Source organism: Scatophagus argus, chromosome 9 (genome assembly GCF_020382885.2).
Source record: "Scatophagus argus isolate fScaArg1 chromosome 9, fScaArg1.pri, whole genome shotgun sequence".
NCBI lineage: Eukaryota > Metazoa > Chordata > Actinopteri > Scatophagidae > Scatophagus > Scatophagus argus.
The window spans coordinates 23,457,715-23,479,100 of record NC_058501.1 but is presented as its reverse complement, the minus strand read 5'-3'; the positions used below and the strand labels follow the sequence as shown (position 1 = coordinate 23,479,100).

General features: G+C 43.3%; 4 protein-coding genes across 5 annotated transcripts; 2 read left to right on the top strand and 2 right to left on the bottom strand.

Annotated features, from left to right (window-relative positions):
- Positions 1 to 1,080: 1,080 nt before the first annotated feature.
- herpud2 (HERPUD family member 2) lies at positions 1,081 to 7,797 on the bottom strand. Of its 2 annotated transcripts, none has more exons than XM_046399667.1 (9): positions 7,645 to 7,797; positions 5,891 to 6,292; positions 4,797 to 4,874; positions 4,000 to 4,107; positions 3,412 to 3,569; positions 3,031 to 3,156; positions 2,448 to 2,783; positions 2,119 to 2,227; positions 1,081 to 1,935 (listed from the first exon to the last, which is right to left on the bottom strand). In XM_046399667.1, the coding sequence occupies exons 2-9, from the start codon at positions 6,035 to 6,037 to the stop codon at positions 1,735 to 1,737; spliced, it is 1,263 nt and encodes a 420-aa protein (XP_046255623.1). In that variant the 5' UTR covers positions 6,038 to 6,292; positions 7,645 to 7,797; the 3' UTR covers positions 1,081 to 1,734. The 2 variants fall into 2 exon arrangements, with proteins under 2 accessions (XP_046255623.1, XP_046255624.1); XM_046399668.1 differs by lacking the exon at positions 7,645 to 7,797 and adding an exon at positions 7,373 to 7,556.
- A 718-nt stretch (positions 7,798 to 8,515) lies between these two features.
- On the bottom strand, positions 8,516 to 10,336 carry pkdc (protein kinase-like domain containing). Its single transcript, XM_046399669.1, has 3 exons — positions 10,184 to 10,336; positions 9,493 to 9,875; positions 8,516 to 9,266 (listed from the first exon to the last, which is right to left on the bottom strand). Exons 2-3 carry the CDS (start codon positions 9,861 to 9,863, stop codon positions 8,642 to 8,644), a joined length of 996 nt encoding a protein of 331 aa, XP_046255625.1. The 5' UTR covers positions 9,864 to 9,875; positions 10,184 to 10,336; the 3' UTR covers positions 8,516 to 8,641.
- Positions 10,337 to 11,072: 736 nt separating this feature from the next.
- On the top strand, positions 11,073 to 14,431 carry LOC124064921 (macrophage mannose receptor 1-like). Its single transcript, XM_046399815.1, has 6 exons — positions 11,073 to 11,207; positions 11,380 to 11,420; positions 11,635 to 12,003; positions 12,084 to 12,425; positions 13,556 to 13,653; positions 13,934 to 14,431. Exons 2-6 carry the CDS (start codon positions 11,384 to 11,386, stop codon positions 14,030 to 14,032), a joined length of 945 nt encoding a protein of 314 aa, XP_046255771.1. The 5' UTR covers positions 11,073 to 11,207; positions 11,380 to 11,383; the 3' UTR covers positions 14,033 to 14,431.
- An 861-nt stretch (positions 14,432 to 15,292) lies between these two features.
- Positions 15,293 to 21,044, top strand: ankmy2a (ankyrin repeat and MYND domain containing 2a). The gene is made up of 10 exons (XM_046400409.1): positions 15,293 to 15,516; positions 15,994 to 16,058; positions 16,554 to 16,692; positions 16,798 to 16,896; positions 17,513 to 17,673; positions 18,127 to 18,341; positions 18,993 to 19,128; positions 19,400 to 19,528; positions 19,905 to 20,034; positions 20,389 to 21,044. The coding sequence occupies exons 1-10, from the start codon at positions 15,450 to 15,452 to the stop codon at positions 20,520 to 20,522; spliced, it is 1,275 nt and encodes a 424-aa protein (XP_046256365.1). The 5' UTR covers positions 15,293 to 15,449; the 3' UTR covers positions 20,523 to 21,044.
- Positions 21,045 to 21,386: the final 342 nt, after the last annotated feature.

The window sequence follows — 21,386 nt, the reverse complement described above, 5'->3', positions numbered from 1 at the left end:
ACATGGACCAGTTTACTCTGGCTTTCCCTCCACTGGGGTCCTAAAGCCTCAGTCTTAAAGACACGACTTCATTTCTAACAACACTAAGAGTCTGCAGCCATCCCAGCTGCCCTGTGAGGCCCGGCTTAGGCCCAGCGGTGCTTTAATCTAAGTGACAATAACACGCTGATGTCTGGTCCCATATTTAGCCCTGTGCAGGGGTTACTGAATGTGGCTCAATTAGCACAGGCTTATGGGAATGCCATTAGGTTTCATGAACCAAAGTTCTGGGTGAGTCTGGCCTGATGGTGACGCTAGAGGGAAAAAACCAAGGGTCGTCAAAGCCTGTGAATATTCTCATTCATCCAGGTCATGATTATCTCAAGGAAATTCAATCGAATGCAACTGGACTTAGTTATTTGACTAGTCAAGCGAGGGTGAACTGATGAAGCCTCTTGGATGAGAGGTGAAACGTCTTCAAAGACAAATAACTAAGTCCAGTTACATTCGATTGAATTTCCTTGAGATAAGGGTCGTCAAAGTCAGCAGGATGTATACGAGATTTTCCACAAATATCGCAGAGATTTCAGTCCGGATCGAAGTGGCGGACCAACGCCGCCATCCTGAGAGCCATGCTGCCTGCTGACAGAGATGGATGAGCGAAGCTGATGTGAAATCTACAATATTTATAGTTTTAGCCTCCTGGAAAGAGATGTTGTCACTTGTTCATCTACTGCACTGTGCATAGTTTCACACACATTTTCCTTTAATTTGCAGACAAATGTGCTGTCTCTGACTGGGACTGCTGCTAGGACTGCACAAGGCTTAAACTGAGCTGCATGAGCTTTGTAATGACAGAAGTTAAATCGACCGTCAGCATATTTTATTTCTCTTCTTAGAACCGTACCCTCATCAGACAGCTCATCTCCATGTTTCTTCATTTATGATCAGTTTCACTTTAATTTTTCTTATATTTTTCATTTCTGTTTTACTCTTCAGAGTTCAATCATCTATTAACATCTGTGTGCGCATGCTGCCACCTGCAGGGCATCGGCTGAACTACACGGTGAACTGGAGGTAAACCACAGCATACAGGTCAGATTGCAGCAAGTTTTTTTTTTTAATTCAAAAAAGCATATATTCAGGAATTAAAGATGCATATACTTACATGTGTAAATAGATAATGTTCATAAAGTGAGAAAACGATGTGCTTCAATCGCTGCAATGTCATTATGCACATCGCATGCACACATGAAAATGTCTTTGGGGATGTGGTTTTTCATGGTTTGTTGAGCACACACATCTCTGCCTATCATTTTAGGGAGATTCCTTTCTTTCTTTGTTTGTCGTCTGGATCACATCCCTCATTGACCTTACCACTGCTTAAAATGGAAGACAGCTCCCTCCAGGATTTCACTGCTGAAGCATTTACTCCGATAACAGAGCGTGGTATTTACTTTCTAAACGTCCGTTTATTCTCCTCCCCAGCTGCAGAACTCATACTGCATCTGCTCTTAAACTTCAAAGGAGCCTGTTTTAAACATTGCTCCATTTGTTGGCAGCATGTAAGACTATTGCAGTTGACTAGCTACTCCAGACTGAGCAGTCTGGCATTTGTGGGTGCATCTGAAGATGGATTTGGGGCTAATGGGACAGCAAAGATGAGGGTGCTAATTGTGACACTTCTGTAGAGTTGTTCCTGCTGGCAGGAGGAAGAGGAGGAGGGCTATTTAAGAGGTAGGCCAGAGGGACTGCCTAGTTGGCCTGGTGCGGCCGTCCCTCTGGGATGAGCGAGGTGAAGAAGGTGCTGATGAAGGACCACGCGGTGGTGAGGAAGCTTGGCTCGGGAAGAGCAGCAGCAGCAGCAGCAGCAGGAGCGTCAGCCTGGTCCTCAGGGCCTCCACCTCCTTCCTCGCCGCTGTCATCGTCTTCCACCCCCTCGTCCATCAGACGTTCCTGGGACGCAGACGTGGGAGGACAGTCATGGTTAAAAAGATGGGAACTAGTGAAGACGTAATAACGTAATACAGACAAGCAATCTGTAAGCAAGCCTGACCCACAGACATGCAGCTCAAATCAGACTTGACTGAGAGCTTAAGACAGAATACAAAGGAGGCTGTGAGACGCTGTCCCGCTCACCATTTCCTGTATGTCCTGTCTCTCTGCTTCCTCCTGAGGCGCTCTGGCTCTTTCTCCTCCTCGAAGATTCTGCTGCTCCGGCCTGAAGGGAAACCAACCAGCCTGATGCCTGGGGAAAAGAAACACCAACACAGACATAAGGATACTCTAACACTTGGGTTTATGGCTTTTAGTCTGAAAATCCACATGCCTATGGACAAATGTCTCCAAAATTTTACTCTATTGAAAACTGACAGGCCATAAATGCACAATTCAGCAAACTGTGCTGAGTACAAATTAAAGCAAATGTGTAAAACATGTATCCCAAGTGCTGTGCAGCACTGACTCACAGGTAGACCAGCAGCATGGCACCGACCACCATGACGAAGCGGCTGAAGGAGGAGTAAAAGTAAACAATGCTGAGCAGGACGCCAGCGCGAGACACCGTGTACAACCAGTCCAGCCAATCGCGGTTCAGCTCGTCGTCGTTTAACACCGCCCCGCCCTGCGCGTTCATCTGGATGTTGGGGTTGGCCGGCTGGTTCTCCGGCAAAGGGTTGGGGTCCGGGTTGGGCCCCAGTGGGGGCTGCACGGCTTCGTTGGCCTGGGCTGGTTGATGGGGCGTGGAGGAGGGAGAGGAAGGAGGGGGGCTGCTGGGAGGCTGAGAGGCAGCTACTGCTGCTTGACTGATTGGAGGAGGCGAAAAGAGGAAGGAAAATGAGACAAATTTGTTTTTTACATGACCAGACTTCATCAGTTTTAAGAGACCAGTGACGTTTTATCAGTTTGTTTTTTAAATGTTATGTCTACAACTAAAAACTAAAATTAAATTCTTACAAGTGGCTGTAATTAGAAATCCTGTGGCTACTCTGATTACTCGGTTTATAAATAGAATGAAACCATACACCATACAAACACATTTCTTCAACTTACTATTGCATGTAGTAGTGACGTGCATACATCTGCTGCCACCACAGCATCTGCATGGGCATGTACATGGGGTGGGGGGGCATGTTGGCCGGGAGGCCACCTTGTAGAGGGACCTGGGCTCCGTCTGGCCTGTGGATGAATGTCATGTTTGTTATGGAATGTATTAACTTTGTGCATAACAAACACAGTCTAAAGAGCACAGCGGCTGCTGTCAGTCAGTTTTCACTCTTTGGTATGCACATTAGAAATATTCTTCAAGAATTCAAAATATTTTCTTATCGTTTATGTGTGGACCTCAAATAAGCCCTGTCTTGAGAAAAACACTGAAAAGTCAATGAAAATGAGTTGTATGTTAGTTGTATTTGGTGCCAGATATTTGCTTACCACTGAGGGACACCAGAGGGGCCAGGGGGGTCGTACTGGGGGAAGCCGCCGCGATACCTCAGGCCGTCATAACTTCCAGGGACTGAAGAGGAGGACGAAGAGGCTGGCAGACTGTCCTGATTTGGTGTGTCGGCAGGGGAGGCGGCACTGTCTGGACTCTGAGTGATGAGATGTGAACACCAATCAGAAACCAAGCATTTAGTCAACAATCCATGTAAAGAAAACATGAGGCAAGTTTTACAAAGTCAAAGGAAGACACAAATGGAAGCTAACAAACGTGGATTTGCTGTTGGTTAATCCAAAACAGAACAGAGCTCAACCGAAGACAACAACCACCCACACCACACTGACCCCCACACCTTGACTCTACAGTATGTCATCTTCAGGTTGTAGATGTGTACATCAGCTGCTAGCACAACATGTAACCAAGGTCATCAGGACCCATCGGCTCTTGTAAATGTCTGAGTAAGCGTGAACCTGGCATTTCAGTCTGTGTTTTCAGCCTTTTGTGTGTCCAAACAACAAAACCTTCAAACGCACACAGTTTGAGGCCCACAGGAGGAGGTTGCAGTGTGTTGGTCTACTCACGCTGGGGTCAGAAGAAGAAGAGTTGGCCATGGAGGGGCTTCGAGGCACGGGCGACGCTGGGGGGCTATGAGACGTACACACTAGATGCATCATGTGGTATTCATCCTGCTGCAGGTCGACAAGGCAAGGACACAAGCCAAGGGTGTGTGTGTTGGGGGGGCAGAAAGAGGAAGAGGAGGAGGAGGAAGAGTTGAAGGCAGCGACAGGGTAAAGAGCCAAAAGAAGAAACAGAGAAGAGTGAGAGAAAGAGGAAGGATTATTGTGGAAACGGCCGGAATTCAGTCACAATGCTCTCCCTTTGTGGTAAATCACATCAGATCAGCTTTTGTTTCCCAGACAGCCTGTTTCAGTCGCCTCACCACACACACACACACACACACACACACACACACACACATTCATGTGTCTGCCCAAACCCACAACAACTGAGAATGGACAGCTGACTCATTTTATATGTTACACTTGTTAGTAAAATGTTTTTTGTCTCTACTGCTTCTGTAATGTTGTAAGCTGTGTTCTTCTGTTAACATGTGATTCTTTGCTTCAAATTAAAATTTTATTTAAGGTTTCTTTCAAACTTTGTCAGCATTTTAACTGCCTGACTGCGAGTTAAGCCAGAATCTGATAAGTTTATAATCTAAATCACTGAGAAACTCCAGTACAGGACATAAGCAGATAAGGAGAATGCAGCTGGGCAGCCTTATTTTATCACACGCTACACTACGTGACAGATGAAAGAGTATTCTGGGGACAATAGAGACAACATACAGGAACACGCAGGAACCCGCAGCTCTCACCTTTCGAAGCACATCTCTGAGCTGTAGGTGGTCTTGAAGGAGCCTTCCTGAGTACACCAGCCGCTGGTCTTTGGACAGCTACAGCACAAACCGCATCATACAGTGAGATGAAGAAATGACAGAACCTGTCGTTTCAAACTTGGGTCGAAAATTAACATCAAACATCTTGACAAGGTCAAGATTGAACTTTTAAACCTCAGTTTTTTAAAGCGCTCAGGAAAAACATGAACAACTAAAACTCCATGCGCTGATGAAAATCAAGGGATGTGATCAGAAGCTACAATACTGACCTGAAGTCTGTGTTCTGCCATTTCAAAGCTCAAAAATGGACCTCATCAACACACACACGCACTCTGCCAAATCCTTAAAGTGTGTAAAGTGATTGGGCACTTTTAGATTAGATTAGATTGCTGGGGTGGATTAGGTTCCAAAGCCTACCAAAAGCAAACCCAGTCTGAACATACTCTCAGTTAAGGCCCTTCACATCATTTTATGATTTTATTCTGACTGGAAACACACAACAGAAACACAGAGGTCATCACTCGTCCCACTGACGAGCAATACAAACAGATTGGTGTATTTATGAGGGCTACGTTTTCTCTATGTTCTCGCGCCGTTCGCAGCGTGATCTGATCCTACAGCACAGACGCCAGGATTTGTCTTTGTGTTTGTAACCAGGAGGAGAAAACAAAGGAGTCAAACACACGTCTGCACTGAGTATTGCAACAGCTCTGCATTGAGCAGGTTTCTTTGTTTGTACATTAAGTTTACTCTGAAAACCTCCGACCCCACCCCTCCCCCCACACGAAACTTGCTGCTATGGTTACACAGTTGTGCTTTGCCCTTTTGTCTGTGGCCTACTGTTTCATTATGAAAACCGTTTTCTTCCCGTATCAAAGCACAGAAGGGGGATCATCCACTCATAGATGAAAGACTAGCTCACATTACAGCTCAGCGAAAGTGGACAGCGTTAAGGTTCACAACTTGTCACCAGCACGAGTAGATGCCTGCGTCCTCCTGCACTGTGATGCATTAAGAAAGTAGTTCCTACCTGAAACAGCTCACAACAAGGTGTGTAACACATCAAAACTTACCGGCCTGCTGGGGTACACGTTGGAGATGTGACTCTTCAGTCTCTCCACGGTCCAGTTGAGGAAGCAGTTAATGGTCTGGTCTTCATACTTCTGATTGGGGGCCTTAATGACCAGGGTTACCGGACTGTCAAGTGTCCCAGAGTCCATGGCTCATATTACTGGCAAAGTGGGCTCTGAAGAATCTGAGCTCTGAGGAGCTTAGTGTCACAACTCAGGGCTCACCTGAGGACAAAATTCCTTCAAATCCTCTCCATCCTGTGCTCAGCAGCACACCTAAAGTAGTCCCTTCTGTAGGTGGAGAGGGGTGCGTGACTCCCCCTCTACAACATCAGCCTCATCTGTGCAGGAGGTTCCAACTGTATCGAGGAGAATTCTTCAGTGGTGGGTTCAGTTGTGGGATTTCTGGTGAGAAGGAAGGAAGTCTGAGTCTCTGTAGAGGCTGGTGGGTTTCCATCACAGAATAAAATCATCACATTAAAGTATATTATATATGGCTGTATAACCATTACCATTACCTGAGCCCCTGTACAATTAAAATGTTAATTAATTCATATTTTCTATAGCTGAGATGACAAATAAAGGTACTATCAAACAGTTCGTGGTGCAGCTTAACTGTACTACAAAATGTGTTTAGAATATTTTCTGTATCCTATTTATATTAATAAGACTAAATACTAGAGACACTTCTTATAACATATTACAATACAACAGCAGCAGAAACCATAGCTTCCAAAATGACCATCGAGTTGAATCACAGCCTCTGCAAAACTGAACTTTCACCACAAGAACATTTCAGGGTTGTTGTTTGTCACAGATGCTCAGTATTTTTGTCTTCTCTTGATATGATTTTTGACATTTAAAGCTACGAGGTTTGTCACTGGCAATTTCTGCAAAGGTTTTTACAAGAGGACAACAACTTCCACTCTATATTATTGTTAAAAAATGCATTAGTCTGTATCGCAGTACTTTCTGATTTAAACAACCTGTCTGCTCATGTGTTTCTGCTTAACATAAAACTCTTCAAAAGTATGTAAGGAATGTAAACTTTCATTTTTAACGAAGTAAAACAAGATACGGAAACAGCTCGGCGCTGTAGATTTAAACAAACGTTGCTCAAACAGGAGCAGTTAGTGAAATTGCTGGGGACTATTTTCAGTCATGGAAGCGGCGTAATAAATCAAGTGTCACTCACTTCAACAAGATCAATTTCGGTCTTTACATAAGGATTTGCTGAATGTAAGACAAGGGAGAGCACACATACAGTACGCAGAAGTTAACTAGCTAATAATAAGCGTGTGTGTCAGTACTTCGTGGGGAGAAAAACACACTCAAGCATCAAAACAGAAACCAGTCCCGACACCTGCCACGTCGCGTCATCTTGGCAGTCAACTGTCAAAACAACTGAGGCTAACAGCTAAATGTCATCTTGAGTTCAACTAAGCCAGGTGAATTGTGGCTAACTTTGCTAACTACGCTACTTACCACTAAACACCTTCACATTCACAAAACAAAACCCACACTCGCTCGACCGGCCGGTAAAAGGCAGCGTATGCCGAGCAGCTCTGACTGTATTTTGACCCTTGTCACGAAGCCAGGGTAACGCGGTTAGCTTTCAGGCTAACGTTAGCTCCGCGGCTGCCCGCTGGGGATCCGGTTGGCCTGGCAAACCGTTTCCGCCGTGACAACACATCTAACAGCCGTCTAACACGTGTGAACGTGTGGGATCTTCGCTTCGGAAAACCTTCTCCTCGTACCTGTTCACAGTTGAGCTCCCGTCGCCTCTTCGCCCCAGCTTGGCTCGCCTGCCTTGTTGTTATAATGTCGGGTGTGAGGCCGGAAGTCACGTCATCGTCCTCTTGACAACAGCTGATCAGGAAGACGGTCCCAGAACATTTAAACAGCGAGTCTCGGAGATGCGGCGCTTTAACTTGTAAAAGATGTGAACTTACCGTAATAACGCTGTGTGCTCTTTAAGGTCACATTCTCTTTCAACACCAAATGTGTCACCAAATGTGTGAGCTTTTCTGTATCTATAAGGTCGTAGTGTTTCCTTTTCAGACATCAAACATCGCTACCCTTGGGATAAAGTCTTTGTACACAGTTCCAAAAATCCCTTCCTGTTTCAGTGGGGTCACATTTTGTATTTACACTCATGCACACCCGTGACTCTATCCATGTACTGTGGGAGCCACGTTTAAGCACATCAACACCCAGTATGCGATTAAGAGTGATACAAAAATACAGTATGCAGTAATAACACGGCTGACAGTCCTAATCAGGGCACAGAATCTAATGAGTTACAGCACACAGACCAAAGACAAAAAGGAAAATTTATATGAAAAAGCAAAGTCAGGCTACAATAACATTCACTGTCAAGCCAGCTATTGTTTTCTTTAGAATTAATGTTTAGTCTATAACTAAAATGTCTGTAAGTAGTAAAAAATGTTCATCACCATCTCCCAAAATTACATCTTAGCACTGTTTTTTTTTTCAGACTAAAACCCAAAGATAATCAAGATATCAGTGGAAAAAAAAAGAGAAAACAGTAAAAAAAAATTACTTCAATTATAGTCAGTATACTTATGGTTACAGGACTGATTTCACTATAGGAAATAAAAGCAAGAGCACATTTCAAAAGCTTTTATTTATCTCGAAATGATTTGATCAGAGTGCTTAACTGCACACAGCTGAAGAAGGACCTCAAGTGTGTGTTTGAAATGGATTCTTTTTTCCATGAACAGCTTTCCACGCTCAAACTGGTGAGTTTAAAGTTTTCGGTTCGGTTGACACTTTCAGTTTGTGTAGTACCTCCTTGGTCAACTGTTTACTGTACCAGTTGATCTTCCAGTGTCCAGGCATCCATCCCAGCAGAAAACGATGAAAATCTGTCCAGGCAAATGCAAACATCTCCCTCCACTCTTTCTCCAGTGCAGCAAAGTTCACATCTTGTTTCACAGACAGCTTTAATTCTGTGAAATAGTAGTCCAGCAGGCCAGGTACCCTCTTTTCACACTCCCTCTCCTCCATGCAGCTTCCTAAAAAATACACAACATCTTTCATCCCGCAGCCCCCACCAACATACTGGAAGTCCACGGCGGCCACATCCTGTCCACTCTGGGAAAAACAGAAGTTGGCTAACTTAGCGTCCCCGTGAACGATGGTCTTGAAGCGACATTCATTGAGAATCCTGTCAATGTCACCAGCCGCTGCTTTAAGCTTGGCGTCATCCATGGCTTCCAACTCGTCCGGCCGGGTCTCCAGGTGCCAGTAGGTCCCGACAGGCCACAGACCCTCTGGTGCCACACCCAGGAAGAGAGCATGGAAGTGGGCAAGCCAGCTGAGGCAACCCTTTATCTCTCTGTCATTCAGGCTGGTCCTACAAAGAAAAGCAAACAACCTCATTTATCCAGCATGAAATTTCTTCATTTTCTCATCATGTCTCCGAAGGTCAAGTCTTGAAATTGACAAACATACAGTAAGCAGGTCGATGAATCGTCCAAGCAGAATCACTGCAGCACATTGGAGCTGAAATGTCTATGAGTGGCTATGAGATTCAACCACAGACTACCAAGTATTTCGTATAAGATGCCCCGTGGCCGTACCTTCTCTGATCATACCCAGCCACATCCAGATCCTCCAGCACGATCAGCATCTCATCGCCATGGGAGCAGGCAGCCAAGCAGGCAGGGATCCGACAGTTCTGATTGGTGGAATAGTTCTGGTACCAGTTTGTCTCCACCTGGTAGGATCTCACTTTACGTCTGTGGGAGCGATCGGTGTTCCAGCCACCGGGATGCTCGGCCTCTTCTGGAAACTTGACATGCTTGACGACAACAGAGTGCCGCTCGCAGCCCTCCAGGTGCAGCCGGACTATCTCTCCATAGCCGCTCCACAGGGTCTGGATGTTTGCACCAACGCGCAGAGACGAAGCCCCACACGCGTGCAGGACGAGATCCTGGTACTCCTGTTTCATGTCCAGTCAGAGCTGAAGCACAGCAAAGAGGAAGCACAGTGTGCGTCAGAGCATATTTTAACATGGGAGCAGCCAGTGGAGCGTAACTGAGTACCGAGTACATTTACTCAAGCGCAATACGCGAATGTTTCTATTATATGCTACTTTACGCTTGCAATTTACTACACCGAGGAGACAAATTTTCTACTTTTTACTTCACTACATATGTCTGACAGCTTTAGTTACTGTTACCACTCCGACATGTAAATTTTACGGGAAAATAATAAACACACTATGTGCATAGTAAAACACTTCAACGGAATGTATTTGCTTTACTTTACCTTGAGCTTCATGGCGAACGCGATTCAATGGCCAGACAACAGGAAGTGTTCCCTACCGACGTCTGTGCGGTGTTTAAAGGAAGCCGGATGGTCACCACTGCCACCTGCTGGACCGGGGTGCAACAGCAGGTTCGTGAGGCGAAAGGGAAAAGTGCATCCCAGGCTGAAAACAACTGAAAGCATGTGGTGTGGACTGACGTGGCCCCCAGCTTGAATTCAGATGTAGACTCCGTGGACTAAACAAAGTTAAGTGCTCTCTGTTGTGCATCTCCAGTGAAATCTCCAGCTTCTCCAGAGAAAATGTGATGCAGGTTGCCCGACATGCTGGAAAACTTAATGTGCCTTGAAATTTTTAAATAGTAAACAGTTCCCACCACCTACAGTTTCCACACTTCACCCCTGCCCCCTCACAAATAGGGAATGGGGATTGCAACTGGCATGATTGGCTATTCTGTTTTCATTTTTGTTATTATTAATGCAATATATTGCTGCGAACAACAGGAAAGTGATCTGGAGAAGTCTGCACCCCAGTCAGACTCTGGAACTCTGTTTGGAGTTCCAGACTTGACTTGGTGCCCCTCCTCATCTGGACTTGAGGAATTTTCTTACCTTCCTGAGGATGCAGTCCAGACATATAGATTAAACAAATATGTGCTTCCTGAAAAATTTGAATAAGTTCAACGAAGAGGGCTGAGCGTGAGCTCTAACACCATAAATCTTAAACAGATGAGGATAGACAGGTAAGTCTGTTCTGTATTCTCTAGATATCACTGTGTGCATAATATCTAAAACAACAAATATAATAATATATAATAACATATATATATAACAAATAACAGCAAAAGAAGCTTGCTGTAAGTGTCTCATTGTGAGCAGGTTATTTGTGTTGTTTGCTTTTTGTTTCTGATATGGAGATGATGACAGAACGACATCTGCAGTAAATGATCTGCATATCCATTAAACTTACAGGAGCCATCACTGCTTCATATTAACTTCACTGTGAAATTAGGAGTAAAAACAGCAGGTAAATCAATCAGAAATCACTTAGAACTGATTGCCACCCAAGCTGAAAGCTGTACGTTAAGCTTCATTTTATAATATTCATTATATTTATTTTAATATAAAACATTTCTTTCTGTATTTCACAACACAGTGTTTTGTTATTGCACACATTTTTTTCCCTCATCGTTATAAAGGAAAATGGAAACAATCATAAATCTACTTCTGCTTCTCTCAGGTCAGTGCTGTGTCCTCTATTCAAATTAAGAAAATTATCTCCCACAGCTAATTCATGTCATTTCTTCTTGCGTAATGAATTTGTTTTTCAGCTACATTACTTTCATTGTCTGTGCAGCATTTTACCAGTGAAATGCTGTATAACATTATGCTTTTCAGCACAACATACGCTTGTCAGACTGATGTCAGTCATTCATGCCTGTTTTCTCAAACAGGGCTGTGTTCTCCATCCTCATGTGTGCCCCAGCATTCATACATCTTAGTCAATATGTCAAAGACCTGGTACGAAGCGCAGACCTACTGCAGAGACACATGTTTTGACCTGGCTACCATAAACGACATGGAAGAGATGGAAACAGTACTTCAAGCTGTGGAGGGCAAGTACGACGGTGCCATGTGGATCGGACTTCAGAAAGGGTGGACGATGAGGTGGCACTGGTCTTTGGCCAACAAAGATTTCTACAAGGAGGGAGAAAAAAACAGTTTTGTTTTGGATGATACACATTACAACTGTGTGACTTACCTGGAGGGGAAAATGGATTCAATTTCATGTACATACATGAAATATTCAGTTTGCTTTGATGGTGAGACTCGTTACTTTGTACACTGCAGCTGCATTACAAAACCTTATGCGTGATTGATTTATTGATTATTTTCTTTACAGGGAAAAAAAGTGACCGTGAACAGTATGTTCTCACGACACAAATGATGACTTGGATTGTTGCTCGCGAGTACTGCAGGACTCAGCACACAGACCTGGCCAGTGTGAGGAATGAGGACGAAAATCGGACCATTCAGGAAGTAGCTGGTGGCCTGCAGGTGTGGATTGGCCTTTTCAGAGACCCCTGGGAATGGTCCGACCAGACCGACTCTTCGTTTAGATACTGGACAGCAGGTCAACAAGTCTGGACCGAGCCTGAACAAACATGTGCTGCTTTGTTAAAACACCAGTCTGGTAGATGGGGAGAACTGCCTTGTAAAGAAGCACATGCGGTCCTCTGCAACTGTGAGCAGACTGCTTCAATTACACATAACCATCTGAATTACTTGTTTTAAAGTTCTGAATGTTTAATTTCATGACAGAAATGTGCTAAATCAGTTTAAAGTTTTTACACCTATAATGCTCTCTCTTCCTGTATTGGCCTTGTGCAGTTTACACTGAGAAATATGGCTGCCTGAAATTGCTTGTATTAATTTTCAAACTATGGCTTTTTTATTCTTCTCATTTTAACCAGCAATTGTGGATTTTGACAACTGAAATAACAACCTAAATAACTAGCTTTTAACAGCTATAGCTGGCTAGCTAACTCAGCTAAGGTTAATTCCATGAGTTAATTTGCCAGCTTATTAGCAACTTACTTAATAATAGTTAACACTAACTTCATGAGCTGGTTGAAAATATTGTCTTTGACCCACCTTAAATGTTAATGGGTTTGAAAACAGGAACTAAAAATGTCTTTTATGTACACTTCATGGCTACTTATGAAGATCATGCTTGAAGACTGAGGCTAAAGCTACATGCTAAATGAAATGATCGTTAATGTTACAGAAAACAAGTAGACAACAAACAGATGCTAGATTTGTGCTGTCTGGATTGGCACTTTCACAAGAGAAAAAGCTTATAGATGACTAACCACTGACTTTGTAAAGGCTAGCTTGGCTTAAGTATTCAGCTGGGCTTGCAAGATGCAACACAGTCAGAGCAGCAAATTAATTCCTGACTTGGGCAAGGCGATAAGACATCACTTCCCCAGAGCTAATACAGAGCAGGACAGATCTGCTGATGCCACCGCGTAATGCTGATAACTTCCAAAATGGCTCCAAGGTGTAGCTTTTTTAATCCTAACCCCAAACCCACAAACCAATGCAGTTTGTTAATGACGTGCTTCTTGGCCTTGGAAGTCATGTTTACTTCACTTGTTGGTAGTGAGTTAACGCTCATTGTGTCTAAGAGCAGACCGTGTGCTTGTTTTTGGTTCAAAAAGGCTTAAATATTCTCTTTAGAGATGCATTCATTAATTTTCTTGTCATCACACCTTGTCGCATTTCTGTATTTAAAGCAAAATGTGTTTTACATCTTGCTCTGTCATGATGAATATGATGAAATGTGTCTGTGTCTTTGTCTCTTCCTGTCAGGTCCCATTCAGATGAGGTTCATTAAAATGAGGATCAGCTCACAGGACCCTGAACTGGATCCAAACGATCCTGCAGTGCATGACTACATATTGAAGCTTGTGAGTGTCTTAAACAAATGAAATGTTCTGTCTGAAGTGTCAATACTGATGGCAGAAATATTTTTACTAGGATAATTTCACTGATGTTGTGATGTCATAAAGAAATAAATAGCAAGAGGGAGATAAGTGGTCAAAACCTTCAACGTTAAAGTAATGGTGGACTCACCTGTGAACACAGCGGTACACCTTTATGAGTAAGATGTTTCAGGAAGTGGTAGAGAAAAAATAACAAAGAGCTCGTCTTTTATTTTGTTCATTTTTTTTTTCTGCTGTTTCTCAGATCAAACAGAAACTGAGTGACAAAAGTACGACTGACGTTTTCCAGCTACGATGGAAAAAGCATCCCGGTGGAAGAGTTTTTACCAGGCAACCAAACTAACATGGCTGACGAGAGAGTAGAATCAGAGAAACAGGTTTTTAAAAAATAATATTAAGCCCGGGGTTCCTGTGTGTCTGTGCAACTTTTACTTAAAGATATAATGTTTAACATTTCTACCTTAAAATGTGTAAAAACAATTAGACCTTTATTATGTATTTTGTTGAGTTGTGTAGCCTACTTAGAGCTAGAATTTCATTCAAATAAACTCACGTTTTATTTGGTCATTTGTCTAACTTCCCAGAGAGTCAGAGAGTGAGGGAGGAAGTCAGCGAATGTGACTAAAACTTTTAAACATTACTACTTCATTAAACTGCGTCTTTTGTCTTTTTTTCACCTCCTGTTTTTAAACAAATGAGATTTTCTATAACGTGTGTTTGGGGAGGTGGAGGAAGTATTCAGATCCATTACTCAAGTAAACTGATGCAAAAATATTCCACTGAAAAAGTCCTGCACTTCAAATCCCACTTAAGAACAGGATGGTGAACAAATTCAACTCTTACTAGTATTATTAGTATGGTATGTTTAAATAAAAGATGAGTCTGATGAGTAGTAAGATGCTTAATGTGGGGTTTAATGTGGGAGGAAAGATACAGAAACAGTTTGTTTACACTTTTTCAAATGTTTCTGAAATACTGCATAAATGTACCTGTTTTGTGAGTTCTGGTGGGATATGTCATAGACACTGTATATGTGTCAAGGTCAAGTCCAGTTTATTTGTATAGCAAATTTCATGCCAAGCACCAACTCAAAGTGCTTCACTGAGGGCTCCAACTCCTCTGAAGGAGTGGAGGAGGAATGTTGTGGAGAAGAAATATTCAAGTGTAAATACTAAAGCAAAATACAAATAGGCCTACTAATTTACTTTCTACCGCAGGTTTTTTGTTGTTGTTGTTTACATTTAGCCTTCTCACTCATTGTTCACTAAAGGAAACTTATGGGAACGTATTGGAAACTTGAACCTTTCATCTCGTTATTGTAACACGCAAAGTGAACACAACATGTGGCTGATTTTAAAGCACTTACATTCTGTATGAACTTTCTAGACTTCAGCGGAACTGATTATTCAGTGAAAAACATAGGGGTGAGATCCCTTTTGGAGATTTTAGTGTATTGGATGCAAATAATTAGACTAATGTTATGTGATATATTCTGTATACATTTATCACATTGTCCTAATTAAATTATTTTGGAAAATCTACTCGGGCTGGGTGTATAAAGTTTGAAGATTTTTCTCGGTTGAAGCCTTCTACACCCCCTCTGTACGCAGTGGTACAATCCAAATGACAGCTCGGCTTGAGCTAGCCTTCATGCCGGAGCGTCGGCAGACCGTCAGAGCCTTGGAAACCAAGCATTTAATCAAGACCTTTGCGTGTTATTTGTGCCGCTTTAGTCTAATTTCAAACTTTTAATCAAAACCATGTCTGCTCCTAAGAAGGGGGACTTGTCTCCAACCGAAAAGGAATTGTTTGAGGTTATTACGGCAGGTAAGCCTCTTCAGCTAACGCTAATCCCTTTGGAACCGTGCACAGCGGTTAGCTCTTGTTGCAAGTTATCCTGTATCTTGTATATGAACAGTTACCTTACAAATGTCACGAAATAGTGTCAGTGTAATACTTTCTGACAATGTCCCGGTGAGTACCTTGTTAAATCACAGCAATTAACTTCAGTGTGAATTTAAAGGCTAGGCTTTTTAATAGCTAATAGCTTAGCTGACAGCTAATAATGTGTACGAGTAGCTCATTTCTGATAGCTTACTGTCTAATATGTCCACCTCAGTGAAACATAACGTGTATTCTGAACGCTGGGTCTGTGGCATTGCATTGTAGGGGTAGAGAAGTGTGTATTATGCAACAATTACAATGTGACACATCAAGTCTTCACAAAATCTTTACAGTAAAAAGGTGTGCTTACTGTTTGATTTTGTGTTTATATTGCAATAATGCTGAATTTCATGCTCTCAGGAAATGTTCAAGAGGCTTCACGGTTGCTGGGCTGTAAGGATGTTCGAGTCAACTGTTTGGATGAGGTAACAGAGCATTTCTTACATGGCCTGATGCTTTGCACTGATTCCATTTAGCTTGTGTAGAAATACATCTTGCATTAAAGCATTGACAAAAGAATTTTGCTGGTGAGATTTAAACAAAGAAACATCAACTGTTGCATCTTATCACTTTTGGATCTGAATCAAGTGTTTAGTTTGTCTGCTGTGTGTGTGTGGGTGTGTGTGCGTGGGGGGGGTTCACCAGTTCAACACTACAGTTTGTTATATAGAAGCAGCTCTTCCTTTGTTCCATGACATATGTGTGGGACAAGACATGTGTGAGTCACCACACTGAAGGGCTTTGGAGAAGGTCCTTCATGTCCTCCATGTCCTTCCTTCTGTCTGTCATTGTTTCTTGTCCACCTGTCAAAACCAGGTGTTCGTAACTGATGTGTTATGTAGTGGAAGCTGTGCGAGTGTTGTTCCTCATACAAAAGTTTAAATGTTGCAGACGTCTTTTTTTTCTTGTCTTGTCTGCAGTATGGGATGACGCCTCTCATGCACGCTGCTTACAAAGGAAAAGCAGACATGTGCAGGTTGCTGCTTCAACACGGAGCGGATGTGAATTGTAATGAACACGAACATGGATACACAGCGCTGATGTTTGCTGGCCTGTCAGGTATGCCGTTGATCATCACAGAGTTAGGATTAAAAGTCTCATGTCTGTCACTTTGGAAAGTCTGTCCCTGTGTGTGTTGTGACTCCTCTTCCTCTGTGCCTGCAGGTAAGACTGATATCACGTGGATGATGCTGGACGCGGGGGCGGAAACAGACGTGGTCAACTCTGTGGGAAGGACCGCTGCACAGATGGCCGCCTTTGTCGGTACGTCTGGATGTGACGTGTGCTCATTCACACAGCAGTCTATTGTTCTTAAGCCTTGGATCATCACACACACACAAAAATGAGGGATTGTACGCCGCTTCTTTGTCAGTCAGGAGCATTAAGATCCATAGTGTTTTAGTCTGTTTGCTTATTTTTTGGTGTTGTTCTCCAGGGTGTTTTTGGTATTTACTGATGATGTTGGTCTTCTTAATTTGATTGGTGCAATATCTTTGTCATATCACTTCAGATGTTGTGTGCTGACACCCTCAGCTGTTGCTTAGTACCGTTTGTGACGTGAACGATCTCCATATCACTCCATAACCCTGCACAGAGTCCTGAGGACCGAATGACACGATGGGTCCTGTCAAACGTTGAATGTTGTAAAGGGACATATGGTTTGCGACCACTGTGTTTGTTTGAAAGGGAAAAAACCTCATGTGTCTTGTTCATGTCACACCAGAGTGAGCGTGATTGTGGGTTTCTGACTCGTAAATAACATTCATGTTAACATCCGAGATGTAGTTACATATGTCATGTTTTAGTTTCGCTTGTGTTAACGATTAAGCACAAACGTGTTACAAACATCACTTTCATGTGTCCTCTTTTCCCTCCTCAGGGCAGCACGACTGCGTCACGGTGATCAACAACTTCTTCTCTCGTGCCAGACTGGATTACTACACCAAGGCCCAAGGTCTGGAGAAGGAGCCCAAGCTGCCGTCCAAACTGGCTGGACCCCTCCACAAGGTCATAATGAGCACCAACCTGAACCCCGTCAAGGTAGGACACCACTGACAGGAAATAATGGTTGAGTTTTAGTTGTAGTCGTTGTGTAGCAAAGTGTTCAGACCCAGATTAAACTCATCAAAGTGCTCCTCATCCAGCCATCTTCCAATGTCTCCTCGCACGTTTTTGGGAAATATTAACAGTAGAGAAATAATCTTCATCAGTATGATTGGTTCTTCACATAAACACACCACCTGCCAATTTCGCTGATTGCATTTCTGCATGTGGCGAAGAGAGAAGCAATCAGAGAACTAATCAGCTGCTGCTGTGATTAGTTAGATTGGAAAACAGCATGAAAAATGAGCGTCTGTGCCAAAAATACACCCAGAAAGCTTTGTAGAGCCTGGGCTCAGTGGGTATGGATAAAAATATCTCCTGGAGAATGGGGATGTTTTATTTTGAAAGGGTAGGTTTCTGTGTGAAATGGCGCTTGTTGATGTGTTGTAGATGGTGATGCTGGTGAAGGAGAACCCCCTGCTGGCGGAGGTGGAGGCTCTAGAAAAATGTCGCCGGGTGATGGAGCTCATCTGCGAGAAGTGCATCAAGCAGCAGGACATGAACGAGGTGCTGGCCATGAAGATGCACTACATCGGCTGCGTGCTGGGAAAGTGTGCCTCCTTCCTCAAAGACCGCGAGGACAAGCTGGACAGCCTCATCAAGAGGTGAGGCCACGCGTGGACATTAATGGAGAATTTGTGTCCCGTTTTCCTTACTTACTAAAGGAGCACATTGAAGGCTTTATGAAGGTAAAGTGGACCAGAGGAGGGAATGGAAATGTCTAAAGAAATGGCTGCTGCATCTGATTTATCACTGCAAACTGAAGAGGATGTAGCTTTGTGGAAAAGCAAGTGTGAAAACTGTGGTTTATTCCTAACATACATGGAGAGAGCAAGAGTTCACACAATGTCACTTAAGACAAGTTAACTATTTATTGTATGTATATTGCAGAAAAAAGAAAAGAAATTGCAGAGTTATTTTTTCATATGTCGTCCAGTCCAGTTGTATAAATAACTGAGCCTTCTGTTGAACTGACAACATAAAGTTGTTTGTCTAATGTTTGCTCATGTGAAACCTTCCTCTTGTGAGATAAATGCTCACTGCAGTTCCAACAATATCAGAAGTTCAGCAGCAGGAAACACTTTTTGTCATAGCCCATTACTAAGACAAACAGTAAATACCCTGCAAATGTAGCGAAGCCTAATTTTGTACCTGTGGGGGTAATTTGTGCCTGCCTTGTAAACATCCCCGTGTGTGTGTCTGTGTCTGTGTCTGTGTGTGTGTCTGTGTGTGTGTGTGTGTCTGTGTGTGTGCAGTTTGCTGAAGGGTCGGGACACTGATGGCTTCCCCGTGTACCAAGAGAAGTTTATCAGAGAGTGCATCCGCAAGTTTCCTTACTGTGAGGCCACTCTGCTGCAGCAGCTGGTGCGGAGCATCGCTCCTGTGGAGATCGTGAGTCTGCATGAGTGACTGCCAACGGCTAAGACATGATTATTAGTTTGAGTGCAGTGTTCTGCCGTTCCTTTTTATAACGTCACAGTCGATCTAGTTTTAAACTTTGAGTGTTGATGATGAAAGTGTAGCTATTTGTTGCCATCAATTCTTTCAGACAAACTTTACGTTGGATTTAAATGATTCCCGACTAAAGGTGAAACTTTTTGTTAGCAGTTTGTTGTGCGAAGCCTAATTGGTTTTCTCCCCCCCCCCCCTTTCATCTTCGCAGGGTAACGACCCCATGGCTCTGTCCGTGCTGACTCAGGCCATCACAGGTCAGGTGGGCTTCATGGACGCAGAGTTTTGCACCTCCTGTGGAGAGAAGGGAGCCGATAAGAGATGCTCGGCCTGTAAAATGGTGAGTGTCAGCAGTATCTCAGTCAGTTCTTTTCTTCTTGTGCAAAATGCTTTTTATTTTAGACTGCAACTTCTTCTCAATAAACCCCATCAAACAAGTCTTACAAATCACGAAATACATTTTAATGGGGCCTCGTCTGGCACAGCGATTGTGGGATGAAGGTGAAAGAGAGATGAATTAAAACAGGGCTCTCTGTGCTGCCACAGTTGTGTCTCTCTTTCACCTTTTTGCATTCATACGTTTATATTTAAATTGGTGAAGTTTTCAGTAAAGGATTCCATGTGGCTGAAAACCAGTCATTTGCTTTCGCACCCATAAATCAGTCAAGTCCGCGTCAGTCTGTGACTTTTATTCATTCATCTTGTTTTGGCACTAGGTGATCTACTGTGACCAAGCCTGCCAAAAGTTGCACTGGTTCACCCACAAGAAAGTTTGCAAGAAGCTCCAGGAGCAACGGGAGAAGCAGGAGGCAGAATCAGCCAAACTGAAGATGCAGCAGAGCAAAGGTACATCGTCTGTCTAACGGACGAAACATGACAAAACAGGGCGGACGAGCCGTCCAAAATGTATTCTCACGATGTAGTTCATCGCAGTCACAGCCACACCTGAACTAACCGATTAATTCCTCCATTTACATCAGTAAAACAAATGTTTTTTGGAAAACGTCTGAGCACTAACATCAGGCAAATAATCTTATTTGGATTGGATAAAGAATAAACAAACATATACTGTAGAGTTCAGCTGGAAATGATCAGTATTTCTTTCATGACGTGGTGTAAAAAAGAAAGGAATTTGCATGAGGGGTCTGGACTCTGTAGCCCCGATGCCCCAGACGTCACCACGTTGTCTCTGCGTTTCAGAGGAGAGTAAAGCAGTGCAGGAGGCCACGGACTCCATGCAGGAGCTCTCAGTGGAGACCGGCAGCGAGATCCCCCCCTCGGACTCTGCGGCACAAACCTCAAACCCCACTTCCACTCCAGCTGCGGACAACTGAGGAACATCAGAACAGAACAGTCAGCAAACGCCGACTCCAGAAGGCATCCACACACCACAGACAGGCAGCGGACTGGCAGTGGGACTGGAAGCCAGACAAGGACTGGTTTAGTGGGAGAACAGAAACCGTATTTATGATCGACATGAGATTGTCACTGAGGCAGGAAGACACTAAAGAATCTGAGGGAAGTTTGTGCCACAGCGCTCGTCTTTTTGTCTTTTTATTATTATTTTTTTTCATATGTTAATTTTCACATGATATTTCCATTTGTGAATGTGAAAACTGCATAGGCTGATGTGTTTGTGGTAGAGGTCACTGGGAGGAATTGTGGGTAATCTGAGCTAATGATGGAACATAATTCTGCCTTAAACTGTAGCGTCCTGTGCAGGAAAGAAGTGACTGCTGTTTGCTGGGTTGAAATGTGTTTGATTTATTTTTGTTTTGTAACCTCCTGGCAGATTGTGAGCGGAGAGGAAGGCTGCACACTGTTGACCAAAAATATATATTTTTAAATGTAAACGACTTAAATATGAATTTATTTTTAGTGTATCATGAAAGATGATGTTAATGCTCAGGATTTTTCAAAATCGTGACAAAAAAGGTTTTGTTTCTTTGCCCCCCCCCCCCCCACTAATCCCACACACATTTTGTTGATCAAGCGTTGCTGCACACAGCACAAGAAACACCAGGTCCAGGAAAAAGTGTTTTGACAGAGTTTAAGTGGTTTGTTCTTGATATTCTTTTATTTATTGCGCAGCCTGAATGGACAGAGACGTGTCAGTCAAACGACGGGTCCAACGAGGCTTTGATTGTCCTGAGCTCTGATCATTCGCAACATGTCAGACAACATGAGCTTAATCACGT

What these genes read in the sequence shown, in the direction of transcription:
- herpud2 (XM_046399667.1), bottom strand. Translation starts at nt 6,037, where the DNA reads ATGGACTCTGGGACACTTGACAGTCCGGTAACCCTGGTCATTAAGGCC. An exon ending in TCAGAGATGTGCTTCGAAAG is followed by an intron (nt 4,108 to 4,796) that starts GTGAGAGCTGCG and finishes GTCGACCTGCAG; the next exon opens with CAGGATGAATACCACATGAT. An exon ending in CTTCTTCTTCTGACCCCAGC is followed by an intron (nt 3,570 to 3,999) that starts GTGAGTAGACCA and finishes CTCATCACTCAG; the next exon opens with AGTCCAGACAGTGCCGCCTC.
- LOC124064921 (XM_046399815.1), top strand. Translation starts at nt 11,384, where the DNA reads ATGGAAACAATCATAAATCTACTTCTGCTTCTCTCAG. An exon ending in ATATTCAGTTTGCTTTGATG is followed by an intron (nt 12,004 to 12,083) that starts GTGAGACTCGTT and finishes TTTTCTTTACAG; the next exon opens with GGAAAAAAAGTGACCGTGAA. An exon ending in ATGACTACATATTGAAGCTT is followed by an intron (nt 13,654 to 13,933) that starts GTGAGTGTCTTA and finishes GCTGTTTCTCAG; the next exon opens with ATCAAACAGAAACTGAGTGA.
- ankmy2a (XM_046400409.1), top strand. Translation starts at nt 15,450, where the DNA reads ATGTCTGCTCCTAAGAAGGGGGACTTGTCTCCAACCGAAAAGGAATTG. An exon ending in GTTTGAGGTTATTACGGCAG is followed by an intron (nt 15,517 to 15,993) that starts GTAAGCCTCTTC and finishes TCATGCTCTCAG; the next exon opens with GAAATGTTCAAGAGGCTTCA. An exon ending in GATGTTTGCTGGCCTGTCAG is followed by an intron (nt 16,693 to 16,797) that starts GTATGCCGTTGA and finishes CTGTGCCTGCAG; the next exon opens with GTAAGACTGATATCACGTGG.
- pkdc (XM_046399669.1), bottom strand. Translation starts at nt 9,863, where the DNA reads ATGAAACAGGAGTACCAGGATCTCGTCCTGCACGCGTGTGGGGCTTCG. An exon ending in GCTGGGTATGATCAGAGAAG is followed by an intron (nt 9,267 to 9,492) that starts GTACGGCCACGG and finishes TTTTCTTTGTAG; the next exon opens with GACCAGCCTGAATGACAGAG.